The following is a 14,476-nucleotide window of genomic DNA, read 5'->3' as shown; positions in this document are numbered from 1 at the left end:
AGTGTTCTGTGATATGGCTGCTCAAAGGCTGGAAAATAAAACAGCCTCAAACAAATGGAAAGCTGCCCTGTTTCTAATAAACAAGCAAAGAACCCTCCTCCTGTCTTGCAGCAGAAGTGTTAAGCCAGAGGGCAAAGAAACTGTGCCTGGAATCTAGTTATTCAAGAAGACTGAAGAGGTACAGACCCCAGCAAGTTGCCCAAACACCTTGCCTTATGGGTGTCTAACAAGGAAACATTGTACCAAGTTTTGCAAGAAGCAGAAATACAATGTACACAAATTGAAAACTTGAAGTTAATAATACACAAGTCTATCACAAAATACTTAGAAATTAAGGAGATACATATGACAGACACACCTGCCCCCGAACATTAATAATTGCATCCACAGATAAATTAAACCACAATGCATCAGGAGAATGTGTGCTAAATCTGGAAGACTGGGAAAAGGAAGGAAGGTTCTCTATGGACATTGCTGTAAAGACATTTTTGACCACTGAGGTTCCATAGGGAGCTGAATCTTGTAACGTTAAAAAGATACACTGAAACAGGAGACATGGTTTAAAGGAGTACCAACATCAAAATCCTCACTGACTTATTGATAATTTTACTGCTTTTGGAAGAAGGAGAGTCTTCTTTGCACAACTTTCTCCAAGCGTTCCATGTTTCAGATGCTGACCTGTGTATTTTCTCTGCTACGTGTTAATGTAGACCCCTGCCTTGGAAGATGAAACCAGCTTCCACAGAAGATGTATCTCCAACCAGGGTCATGCCTTGAGAGACACATTCAACATGACAGTTTTTCTTCAGTGTCGAGATCACCTTGGTACAGGATTCTACCAGGAAAAATATTTACAACCAGAAACATTGATGCCACTACTTTTGAGGAAGATAGTGAGAAATAAGACAGTCTAAAGAAACGGCTACAGCTCCCAGAACAGCTTTAAAACCCCCATCCAACCCAAGTGACATTTATGCAATTGCTTTCAAAAAAACTTTAACCTCCCCTGAATCATTGATTCTGATTCCCAGATCATACAGAGCCTTTCCAGAATTTTCACATGTACATATACACAAACTGTATCTCCAAGTAATTCACCCAATTAGAGCATCAAGCTTTAATGTATAAGGTGAACAATCTTTACAAAAATTAAAGCTGAGAACGCTTTATTGCCTTTGGGACAGCAAGGAACTGCTTCTGACATCGGAGAACTGGCTAATATAGTCTAGATACATACTAGAAATAAAACTCAGGATTATTTAAGCACTGCTCTAGACCAGGGGTGAAGAGCACAAACATTGTTACGGGAAATCTGAACTGTGTATCATTCTACGTTTCCAGTTTGACCAAACTCTTCCTGCACAGCAAAGAAACATAATTTTAACTCACTTAGAATTGAGCAAAAAGATATAGGAAGGACGAGAAAACAAAACAAAACAAAACAAAAAAATAAAGAGAACAACCTGAACAACCTGAAAATGCAGTCTTCTCTGTGGTATTTCAACTCTGTTGTGCAGTAAGATCTGCAGACAAGCAGCAGCTAAACAGGGAACCACCTCCACTACTTTGTCTGTCTTATTAAAGGCAAAAACAGCAGACATGAGAAGAGGAGCTGGGGAGGGGCAGGAGAGCACAGTCCATGCTCCACCTGGGAGAGGAGTCACTGAGAAGGTGGCAGGAACTCACAACAGACTGTGGTGTTTCCCAGTGTTTTTCCCTGGAAGAAATGCTGACTGATAGGTTTTTAAAAAAGCAATCACCCTCCTCCATCCCACAAAACCAAAAGAAATAGAAGCCCCCGACAAACCAGAACGCTTCAGCAGCCCTGGAGGAATGGCAGCCCCTGCTTCCCCTATGGGGATTTGTCAGCCTCACCATCCAATCAATAAATCAGAGCATAAAATGGTTAGCAGCAGTGTTAGTTAATTTAGCCACTGAAAAATAACTCCAGCTGTGTCTCAGGTCTCATAAATAAAGAAAACGTTTCTAACTGTGTTACAGGTGGGTGACTGAGGGCTGCACAGGACTGTGGGAAAAGCACTGAGTTCAAGGGTCAGAAACAGCATTTAGTAACACAGATAAAGATTTTTCTTCTGGAATTAAATTCTTCTGAGGCATTTTTTTTTTGTGGAGTCAGCAAAGACTATTTTAAGGGCCATCCCTCAGCATGCACAAACCCGGCTGCATGTTCTGCTGCCCGCACTAGGGGTGAACTCAGGAGAAGCGGAACAAAGAGGTGTAATAAGGAATGGTCGAATGACTGAAGTAAAAGCCAGCACGGCCTCCACAGCTCTCTGTGGGGCTGGAAAAGGGAATCCTGGCCTTCCTCTGACGTCTCACTTGGGGAAAGGGGATGTGTGTATGTGTGAAAGTAGGTAAGGTACCTACTTTCCCAGGTAATAGGCAGCAGGTGCTTTGGAGAATACAACCTCCTTTGGGTTCAAAGGCTGGCATTTGGAAACAGTGCATCACTGACTAGGGATCCCTATGATTTTAAGGCTCTGTGTCAAAGGGCACACACCACTTCATCTGCAGATACTGTGGGGGAGCTGAAATTTCAAGCAGGTGTTGATGGGAAACACGTGGGAGCTCAGGAATGTCAGAAAAGATTGTAAATGGACTCTGCTCTTGTCTCGATCCCGTGTTCCGCATTAACGGGGAAGACAAAGAATATAAAAAACATCTTTTTCACATTTGCTCAGCTGTTTTAATCACCAACGTGCAAAATCAGGCTACAAGAAATCAGGCCATTTCATTCATCCTTCTTGTGTACTATGCCAGCACGGCTAAAGCTGCTTTTGGAGCCTGGTCCACAATGCAGACAAGAAGGACTATCGGAGTCCCCCACCAGGGAATGACACTTTCTCTGCTGTTAGGTGTTTGTTTGGATCTGCTTTGTTTTTCTGGTGCTATCTTCCAATCTGTTGGCTATGTTAGCCTCAAAAGAGCGAGATGGTAAATCCCTGATACCCTCTGCAAATAGAAGCCTGGCAGCATTTTCCTCACAGATGTTAAGAATTATAACAGGTTGCGCTGATATTTTCTCTGGTTATTTGCCAAAGTAAGCCCGAAGCATCCCCACCAATAAACTGGCATTTAGAAAAACACTGCAAAGCACAGTCACAGCTGGATGATCTATTCACCAGTGTTGTTCCTTCCAGTCCCTGCCCATCAGCAGGATTTGCTGCAGAATGATTAACTGCCTTACCACCATCTGCGCTCAGGTTCCATTAGTAACTCAGGCATTTCAGAAGATCCCAGCCCTGCTCAAGCTAAGTCCAATTACTGCTTGCTGATGCATCAGTCCAGCTAAGCAAGGCTGGAAAACGCAACAGGTAACCAAACAGTCTTGGAACAAATTAACCTCTAAATACATCAGGCATGTCACACCTCAGGAACAAATCGACCTCTACACAAACAGGTACTTCATGTCCCGTCCTGCCCATGTTAACTGCGGACAAATACATGGAGAAGCTCAGGTCAGGCCACAGCTGCTTTACACAGGTTTCTGAACAGTAAATCCCTTACCTTGCTTGCTGGCAGACACTGCAAATCCAAGCCTTCTCCTTCTTCTGGTAAGAACTGCAGCTCTTGCAGATATTGTACTTGCAGTCTTGGCACTGTCGCTTGCTGTTGATAAGGAACGTGAAAGGGGAGCAGCAGCGAATGCAGCAGTGCTCGTTGAACTTCTGCTGCTTGGAAAGGATGCTGCACTTGTTGCCCTCCTCATCCAACTTCTGCTTCATTTCGCTAGAAGGAAAAGAAAAAGTACATAAATACAGACAAAATTTCAGTGGGAAATCTCTTTGTGTTTCTCCTCTTTCCATGTCTTGACATAACACTCTTCAAATAACTTTTACAGGTGTGAAATAAATGTCAGAAAGGCATATTTTAAATTCAGAACCGGGAAGCAAAAACTACATTCCCTGGTGCCACCCACTCTCTAAGTCATGAGTCTGAGCCAGGGCAAATAATCTCCCTTCACTCAGGACCAGCAAGACAACCCTCAGGGAAGTCAGACTACTGCTCTAGGTACTCACTGTGCAAAGGGACAGCACTAGAGAAACAAGTGCTGCTTTCAGAACACTTCACAAATCAAAAATCAGTTTGTGAAAGTCAAAAGGTTTGGTGGGCAGTAATAAAAAGTCCTACTGATCAGCATTTTTCAAAACAAAAGCGTTAGGTTTGCTTTGTTCTGTCACCTGAGGTCACATTATTCTTAATAGCTCCAATTTGTCAAGGAAGGTTAAGTACATTGTTTCAGAGAGATTTGGGTGTTTTACTAGTTAGGACCAATACTGAGCCAACTGTTTGTGAGAGTGCTGTGGAACCCCTAAACTTTCCTGAAGAGCTCATTTTAAAAAAGCCCCATACACAAATTTTGTGTGTGGCATTCGTTAATGTGCTACCTCCCCCTTTCACAGCACTTCTGATATTTTACAAATTCAACAATAGATTCCACGGTCTGAGTAATAAAAAGCAGCCAAAAGGAACAATTGTGTAAGTAGACGAGTCTGCAAACTCATGACACAGTTTCTGGATTGTACAGCTACCATATACATGAAGAGGGGACAAAAAGGGATTCATGAAGACCACGTTAAATAAAAGCTTAGAGAACGTCGTGCACATGTATACATTTCATTCTTTCCACTCCTCAGAAACAGCGGTGACTACCTTGCTATTTCCACTTCCTGATAAGAACCCCATGCAAGACCAGAGTAACATAAAAGTCTAAACAAAATTCAAAGGTACATAAGAAGTAGACTAAGTGGCAGGAAGACAGAGTCATGATGTGCTGACTAAAACTTAAATTTATGCTTAAATATCTTTCTACTGGAAAAATAAAAAAGAATATACCTATTGCATACTTATTCAGGAACTCAACCAAGATCATCTATAGGCATCATTACCAGCCAAGTCTGGAATGCTAAAATGACACGCCTTAGTAGGCTGTACATCACCTTATTCACCACTTCTGCCTCAGATTCATAACTCAAAATAAAACCAGCTTATTTTATTAAAGTCTGACAGGTCAATTCTAAACCTCAAGTCTAAAAGGCAATTAAGGCAGTGATCTACAGCATGTAATTTTTGAACTTGCACATACATCCTATTTAACCATATCCTAGATACATCCCTTTTATAAATTTAAAACTTTAAAACAAAGTATGGTTTTGCTTTCTGCTCCCTGTGTAAAGATTTTACTATCTCAGTCCAACTACTCAAACCCAAACTCTCTGAAGTTTCAAGTAAATAATCTTCATGATTTTTGTTCAAATGGCAATACTTACTTCTCTTCCCACATTTTTCGACAAAAATGGAAAAGATAAAAGGTTATCATATAAGAGAGGAAAGGTCTGAATTATAGAAGCCAACTGGCTTCCTTTGTGTAAATCGACAGAACTATCCCACCAATTAAACGGGATGGTTAGATTAGTTTGCCTTATCCCCATTCCTCCCTCCTACCATGGTACCACATGGACAACCCTTCCAGGGGAACAGGAGAAATGAGCTGTTCCCCACATCACTTCTCTGCGTCAATGGGGTGAGACAGTGCAGTGCTTCTGCATAGAATGCCAGGTGGGAGACCCAGGTCCCAGGAGAGAAGCTGGGGAGGGTTATATGATTCAGGGAAGATCTCTGGCATGGAGAAGTTTCAGCAACTGAAGATGCTGCAATCTTTACTTCAGGTTGGAGACCCCAGGCAGCAGATATTGGCCTCTGCGTTAAGGTGAGAGTGGGTAAAGGAGTCAAGGTCAGGAGCAGGAGTGAAAGAAGGTATTATTGCCCTCATGCAACTACCATCTCCCAGAATTAGTAACACCGATATCTGGTAGTATCAGCCTGCACACTCAACATCGACATGCTCAATAGCATTTCAAACCCTCATTAGGGCTCTTATGCATGGTAGCAAGACAAACCACAGAAGCAAAGCCACCTATTAAAGCACTGCAATAATGCTCACACAACACAAAACCAGGCAGTTCACAACAGAGCTAATAAAGCCTGATACCCAGAAAAAGCTGAGTGCACACTGAAGCCTTTTCATCAGTAGAGGCATTAATTACATCTCTCCTCTCTGTCTGGCTGCCAACATTCATTACAATGGTAGAATCTTAATATCATTAAGGCATCTGCCTCACTGTTAAATAGGACTAAATTTGGCCAACGGATTCAAAAAGTCAATAGGATAGGGTTGTATAGGCTGGCAAAGAGAGAGAGCACGACAGAAAGACTCATTTCCACAGGAAACCAGGCAGAACAGAAAAGAAAGCAGTGCATGTCCCTCCATGGCTGTAACAAATCAAGGTCCCCATGCACTGCCTGCCAAAGGCTGTTCTATTTTCTAAACACAGGTCTCCTATGAAAGTGAAGTGCTGCACAACACTGGTAGGAAGCCGAATCTGTGTGGTTTGAGGAAAATGACAAAGTCAAAGGGAAAAGTAGGCTCTGGTTTACTCACAGGGATACTGAGAGAACCTCACTTGCACATGTCTTCAGCTAGATAATGACTGTGAGCAGGATGGTTAATGTAAGCTACAATCTCAATACACTGAAAAAGTTTGTAGTGCTGGAATTCAGTGGGTACAGGTTGAAGTTGGAGGCATCCCAGGTTTGAAAGTCCCAGACCTTATCAGCAGGATGTTAGAATGGTTTGGTACAGGAAGACTGTAACAATGGTCTAAGGAAAGGTGCACAGTTAACACCAGTGATCCTGTCATGCACTGAAACTCAATTCCAAAAGGCTGACAACCACTTGTACAAGGAGCTGAATGTTTCTAAGAGGCAGGTTGAACTACACATCCATCACAAGCATTCCCCTTCCTCCTCACACAACAGTTTCCCTCAACAAAACACAGATGAGGGGGATGGGACAGAGAAAAGAGGGAGAATGTGTGTGCACTTACTTCCCCCCAGTATCACACGGTGTTCCCTCCTTGGGAAAGTATTTACAGCTGTACATATCATGTGTGCAAATAAAACAAGCAACAAAAAAGACTGCACCAAAAATATCCCTTTTGGGGAAAGGACAGAAAAGTGGGAAGCACAAATGACAGCGTTTATTCACATCACTTAAGTCACAACTGATGGTGCTCTGTTATTATGGGTATGTATAACATAGTAATAAGGATCTGTGGAGAAGAGATCTCCTGCTGTTTGAATGAATCTAAGATTGGATTTCATTTCTTTCTTGAGTGGCTGCATTTCACTGATTGCCTGTAAATACAAAAGCAGCAAAGAATACTCAGCAGATTCCCAACACGTCTGTCACCAAGTCTAATTCTGACAGAGAACATTTTATTGAACTATAAGTTCCAAAATATACAGATGCATATTTAGATTTTTTCCAGAGGCTTGTACTAATTAATCTGCAACAGTTTGCATAATAAGTGTGTAATTAATTCCAGGCATTTTGGGTGATAGACACAGAAAGTCAGGTTAGGAATACTTCCTAGCACAGTGCTTTGGATGTAGGCTTTGCCACCATATCCTGAAGGTGAAGTGTCGTATTCCCCTCTTCAATCACAGCATCTTTTTAATTATTTAGTTTATTTAAATAGCTTTCATTGCCACAGTTTATTTCTTTTCAGTGTCTTAGAGGATTTTGCACTGTGGTTTACAGATGATACAGTAGGTTAGATACCGTGTTATGCTGAAGACAGGCTTGGATTACGTGCTGCAAGGGAGGACACTGCTGAAATGCAGTTAGCTAGGTGAGCAGATGCCCAGGACGTCTCATTGCATGACTGCTCCTCAACAGCTGGGCAACATCCTCTCTGAAACACCGTGCCTGGAAAGCCATCTTTGGACTCTATGAACTGGCAGCCCCTTCTGTTTCTACAAGTAATGTGGCTTTGGTCTTGTAGATGTAGGAGGAAACCTGGCAAAACTGAAGCTAAAGGACTGTTTTCCTTGGTCTTCACTGCCACCAACTTACAGTCATTTGTCTTAAGTTGCCAGCTTTTTACATGCTTTGGTTTATCTGCTGTACAACAGCAGTAACAGTCAAACTGACAGTGGCAATAATAAACTGTTTGATCTAAATACATATAAAACACCTTTACACCTTTTTTCGTTTACTAGCAATATAGTTCTTTCCACTACTGTGTCCTTGTAAGCAACATATTTACAACTAATATTCACAGCAAATCACCCTCAACCTTTTTTTCCTCCAGACCTGATTAACTTAACTAGATAAAATTCCATTCCAAGTCACTTGTACAGTATACAACTGAGTTCCTGCTTATTAACAAGTAGGATAAGAACAAGAGGGAATCACAGGCTGACTGTGACTGAAATTTCTCTCCCTTTCACAGGTTTTCAATTTCCTGTTCAAGGTCCAAGATTGTGATTACTAGAAGTGGTTCCCAACTCTGCCCTTGACTCCTCTCTCTCCTTCTCCCAACACCTCCTCTCTCCAGAAGCGGATCAGTGTGATGTTGCTGAATTTGGGGAAAACACTCTCTAGAATGTTTACAAACCCTCTCCAATTCCTGCCCAGGAGTTACCTAGCTGGAGCTGCTCACATTCCATCCCTTCCATGCTCTCTGTGGCACAAAGGGCGGCACAGTGCAAATAATGATGAAGCCACACACTGACAGCATCATACATCTTTCCCTCTGCTATATAAAGTAAGAACCAAATTCTCTCAGCAGACATACCCCTCCCTCATTATTTACTCTCTAAAGGTTCAGTGCTCGTTTCTTTCAGTTGCCTCTTCTGCTCAGCCAGTTTATTCTCCATCAGGGCGGGCATCCTACAGAACTCTCTTGTCCTAGGCAGTGCTGCTCAATCACCACACACACATGTTGCTTCTCTTATGCCTAAGTTGTCCCTGGTGAAACTCTACTTGCCCCTCTTTAAAAAAGTGGAGCACAGGATAGTACTGTGTCCCTTTTAAGCAAACGCCAAGTTAATTCATTACTTTAAAATGATGGGGTTTTTTCTTAGGCTTCTATCAACACAGTCACAATTGTGCCTCACACTGTATTTAACACTTAGTACATCTATTAGTATTCTACACATTGCTGGTGCTGTCAGAAAGCCATGCTAGTACAGATGCAAACACACTGCTCGCGGTTAGGGACCCTTCGAGGAACACACATCACTTTAATCCGTACAGAGAGACATCGATCCAGCAGCACTAGCTGACTTCCAGGGAGGATTAGACAGCAGGGAGAGCACCATAAATGGCAAGGGGGGGAGTAACATAAAAAAACCCCAGCCTCAAAGCAAAACACAAAGTCTTCTGGGGAGACAGGTGGATAGGACACCTCAGCATTCAAGCACTAAGAGGCTCATAAATAGTTATGAGAAAGTCATGTGTATAAAAAAATCAGGAAGATGAATATTTTACAGTCCAATTACTTCAACTGCAGTGGCATTCCTTCACCTGAGATCTCACTAGCATCTTTCAAGGGTGTTTTCTCTTAAGCTTTTCATTTCTACAAAATTAAGTCTCTCTAAAATTAGTGGGTAATCCTATCAATTCTTCCTTTTTAACTTTTCTTTCCTTCTCTTCAAAGCTAGGAGCCCACACTGATGGTGCTGGATATGTGCTAACTGATGATATTGTCCCATTAATTTCTTTACAGTTGTCAAAGCCTTGCTCTTCCATTGCTTAACTCAAAATGCAGACAATGACAGACGAATGAGATTACTGCATGACCAGACCAAACACCGTGTCCACAGCATGAACCACATGGCTACTGAGAGTATGAACCGTATCAAGGAAACAGGAATGGAACTGAGCATACAGAAGGTGAGCACACAACTTCAGTGCCATTAGAGCTCCCATAGGATAGCAAAGCATTCAGGAGCTTAGGATCACTTGCTTTTATGTTTAGTTAAGATTAAGTGAGGTACAAGAAGAAAAAAACTATTTTGGTATTTTATTAAACAAGCCTTTTCAACAACTCTATACTGCCCTACTGGCATAGCCCATCTCCCTCGACTGATACTCCTTGAAGCTGAATAAATTAACACTAAATAAAGTAAACCTTACATTTAAAAAAAATACAGCTATCCTACAACCTGAGACAGCACTATGAAGAATAATCAGTGGCCTGTATAAAAAAAGTATCACAGATTCTGCGGGCTCTCCATTTCTAAAACCAAAGAAATCCAGCACAGTAGAAACACTGTTGTTTTGTTTAATCTTTGGCTGTTTTATGGGTTTTTTTTTTTACACTTGCAAGCACTTCTGATAATGGGAAAGTTATTACACTAACACCTTCATATGTCTTAGCTAATACCATAAAATAAATGTTGTGAAGATCAACTTGTAGTTTTGTGCTAATGATCACAGTTGAACCAGTTAAACTGCTAAGAAAAAAATGCCAGGATCCTTAATGCTTGCCTTCCTCTAAAAAATCATGTAGCTGGCTCTGCGTTTGCTGGAGAGTGAATGGATTCAGTCAACACCAAGATAAGCTGTGGTTCACTTGTCCCAGACCAGTGCCTTGCTCCTCGTGCCAGACTCTAGCCTAATCTGTTAACAATTTCATGCTCTGCTGAAGCCATTTCACAAAATGAATGATCTGTGCTGTATTACTCTGTAGGCACCGTGCTGCTCTATAAAAACGCTGCTCGTGGCTCTTAAGGGAAGTTTCCTTTTCTGTTGCTGGCACAAGCACTGTCAATCAAGTGTCTATCACCAGCTGGAAGTGCCTGACATGTGAGAGTGTAGATAAATTAAATATATAATATACTGGTATTATTTTGAATTCCTTCTTCTCGCTTTGTAAACCTGTAAATTATCAAGAGACATTGTGTTTAACCCCATTTTCTTTTGTCATATTGGATCTCACAGGAGCATCTTTACCTGAGAGGCTTTGAAATCTTCTGTGGGCAAGTGGAGCAGGGAGGGAGAAGCAAGTCTTGAATTATAGAGCAGACATTTTGGGGAGCTCCAGGGACAACAGAAATCCGCACAGGAAAGCTGAAATAATGTTTTCCAGGAAGCTGTGCTTTACCTATGGACTCCTCTGCCTGCTCATTCTAATACTGCGGCATGGAAGATGTGAAAATAAATCTGGGCTTTGACATACTTTCTTCTTCACTCTTCCATGTGCACTCTTATCTCAGTCAGAGTCCACTCTACATCCAGGTGGGGTGTTCTGAGGTGAAACACTTCACCAGTATTGGGGGACAAGAGCTTCCACTGCAGGTGCAGCAGAATCTCCTGGTTAGATCCTGGGTTTAACTGATCCATTGAGCAGGGCCAGTGTGCTTCCATGCTGGGCATCAACCATAAGTGATAATAAGCTAGAAGGTTTTCTCACTTTCTCACTATTACATCCATACTGAACCACTGACCACTACTCTCTGAGACTACACATCCAGTTTTCATTCACTTGATAAGTTCACCTGTATGTGCCATAGCCCTGCAACCTGACAAAACAGTAAGCTTTGGTTAATATTTAAATTAGCATTTTGTGACACCTTCCTCCTAGATCACTGTCCTGGTTTTAGCTGAGATAGAGTTGATTTTCTTTCTAGTAGATGGTGCAGCGCTGCGTTTCTGTTTAGGTGAAATAATGTTGATAACACACGGATGGTTTTATTCATTGCTAGGTAGTTGTAGTGCTCACACTAAGCCAGGGACTTTTCAGCTTCTCACATCCTGCCAGGCACACAAGAACTGGGAGAGTACAGCCAGGACAACTGGCCCAGACTGGCCAAAGGGATGCTCTCTACCAAACGTCATACCCCAGATATAACTGGGGAAGCTAGCTGGGTGGCAGGATTGCTGCTTGGAAACAGACTAGGCATCAGGTTTTGTTTTGTGTTTTGCTCCCCTCCACACATGGTGAGCAACTGCATTTGTGCATCACTTGATTTACGTATTATTTTTTTAAAAATACTATAATTGTTATTACTATATAATTATTTCTCTCTTCCTTTATCATCTTATTAAACTGCCTTTGTGTCAACCCACAGTTTGCTTCCCGTTCTTCCCATCCCCTGAGGGGCATGGAGACTGCGTGGTGCTTAGTTACCATCTGGGGTTAAACCATGACAATTACAAGCATGTCATACAATACATTGTATTACCTTGTCAAACACCCTAACATCCTAAGAAAACTCATCACAGTTTTACCAACATTCCTCCATGCCTTCTTTGATTGTTTCCTTTCCCACATGGGATAGTGATTTACAGTTATATAAACATTTGCTGTATTCCCCTCTGCCTCACTCCCTCTCAATAAGTGTCATTTTGCTCTCCCCAAAGCATATTTCTCACCGCCTGTCTGGTATCTTTCTGTAACTAATATGTCAATGTTTCTTGCCTCTTTTTTAGCTAATTACAGTAGAATTTTTATTTTATCTTTCCATGTCCTTTCCAAACAATTTTCAGAAACATTAAGTCGTCTATGGTAAATCAACACCATTGATATCTACTCATCACAAGTAGTTTATATGACATGATGAACTCCATGGTCTACAGTTTTCTATTCCCCACCATCTACTAAAGGTTATCCTACATATTAAGCAGCCAAAATGCAGTTCTGAAAGTCTCTCTAATGTGTTTTGTTATCAGTCTGTCTCTATTTACCACTTCGCAGCTCAGAATAGTGCATTTTGTCACCTGTTTAATCCTGTCTTCTTTCTCCTTGTACCAAGTGAAAAAAAAGAAAATAGCTTAATGAGAATTAATTCTCAGGTGCTTCTAATTTTAAAAGAGATGGAAGCCAAATTCCTGTCCATATTGACCAACTTCCTCCAAGCACTTTATTGTGTATTCATGATCAGTAGAGGAAAAAAAAAATCATCAAATGCTGGTATCCTTATAGCATTTACCTGCATTCCCTCCTCCCATCTGTCACACTCTGTGCCTCTCCCCATCCCTCCCTTACTGGAGAATTTCATGTTTCTCCTATCAGGTCCTGACTTTCAGCACAAGGTCATGTGGAGATAGTGATGTTTTTTGACCCTATCAGTCATACCTGAAGAATGATAAACACAGACAAGTACTCTTAAAAACAGAGCATTGTTCAATTCAAAGAGACCAAAAATATGTAGTGAAAATATTTTTTAAACACAAATATTCTTCTATCCTGCTTATGTGCAATACCTCCTTTGCCTCACTGGTGGCATCTGTGAGTTTACCTTTCCTAAGAATCCAATTTTACGCCCATATCATCTTGAAAAAAGTTTCCTTTAAGAACAGAAACACTCCTACTACATTAAACAGTTCTTTTCCCAGTGCTCCTTTCACAGTGCCATCTGGCTTGACCTTACGAAACACAATTCATAGCCTGGCTAGCGTACAGCAGGAGACTAACTCTGACATTGGCCCTGAGAGTCTCTCAAGTATTCACTGAGTCATCCTCCTTCCTCTCTTCTTGGCTGGACTTCCAGCAATGAAAACATACAAAGGTTTGCACGACAGTCACTGTTGCTACCAAGATACTATTGCTTGCTTCCCTTACAAGAAAACGAAGGGAGTCTTCCTTTCCCACAGAACACACGGCAGAATAAACAAGAGGAGGCAGAGGAACAAACAGCAGAGCTTCCTAAGGAAGGAGGTGTCACAGCCTGACAAGTTGGAGTGTCAGAGGACAGTGCATGTGTTGTTAGAAAAAAACAGCGCACAGACGCTCATCCCAGTTCACATACAGTCAAGATAAGTAAAGCTTCATACGTGAGGGCCTTCTGCCTGAGGTTGGCATCCCAAATTTGCCTGTCCTGACCGTTGCCTTCCCAGGAGCCCTGGGCAACCTTGTGTAGATCCAGGCCTGGAGGTTGGTGGCCCTGCCTGTGGCAGGGGGGTTGGAGCTCTATGATCCTTGGGGTCCCTTCCAACCCAGACCATTCTATGATTCTATGAGTAGGAGAGGAGCTGCTCTCCACAAGCACAGGGAACACGACACTAGTGCTGTGTCTTCCCACACCATCGTCCACTGAGTATTTTGCCATGATGACCACAGGAGCCCTGATGTGTCAAAAGAAGAAAGCTCAAGGACAACCTGGTACCAGGGGGTTGTTTTAGGTGAAACTTATGCAGTCCTAAGAAGCATGCCAGGTTTATACTGCATGAGGCAACAAAAAAAAACACCCTAAAACAAAGCAAAAAACCCAATCTCAAAGCAAGAGGTTCCAATAACTTGGTTTCAGAGCAAGTTCCTTGCCAATGACAGCATTTTGTATTTTCAACAGGCCTGCATATACATAGCTCCAAGTCCACTTGCACAGTCCAGCTCCTCTTCATGCTGCTCATGCTCCTAACACAGGGTAAATACTGTTCTTAGGTAGTCCACATAGACTTTGCAATGCAAGGAGATTAAAAATTTCAAGCTCTGCAATTCCAAACAGTCAACATAATAGGGGTCAAGAAATAACAACTTGATATTTTTAGCAAATTTAAGCTTATAAACAACAATTTTCTAAAGTACAGAAATTGCCTGCAATATCCATACAGGTTTTGTTTGTTTGTTTTATGGAAAGCTACTTATAAACGTAGTAATACCAC

General features: G+C 41.8%; 1 protein-coding gene across 1 annotated transcript in view; it reads right to left on the bottom strand.

Moving 5' to 3' along the window:
• The window catches only part of MYRIP (myosin VIIA and Rab interacting protein), a gene marked incomplete at both ends in the record, with an annotated part of 220,500 nt that overhangs the window by 123,313 nt on the left and 82,711 nt on the right, over positions 1-14,476 (bottom strand). The window contains one exon of the mRNA XM_084280293.1: positions 3,529-3,750. Coding sequence (XP_084136419.1) covers positions 3,529-3,750 — 222 coding nt within the window. The remainder of the gene's footprint in view (positions 1-3,528; positions 3,751-14,476) is intronic.

The sequence above is a fragment of the Gallinula chloropus genome (genome assembly GCF_964237585.1).
Source record: "Gallinula chloropus genome assembly, chromosome: 2".
NCBI lineage: Eukaryota > Metazoa > Chordata > Aves > Gruiformes > Rallidae > Gallinula > Gallinula chloropus.
Note: the sequence above shows the minus strand (reverse complement) of the source record. Positions and strands in the feature narration are given on the sequence as shown.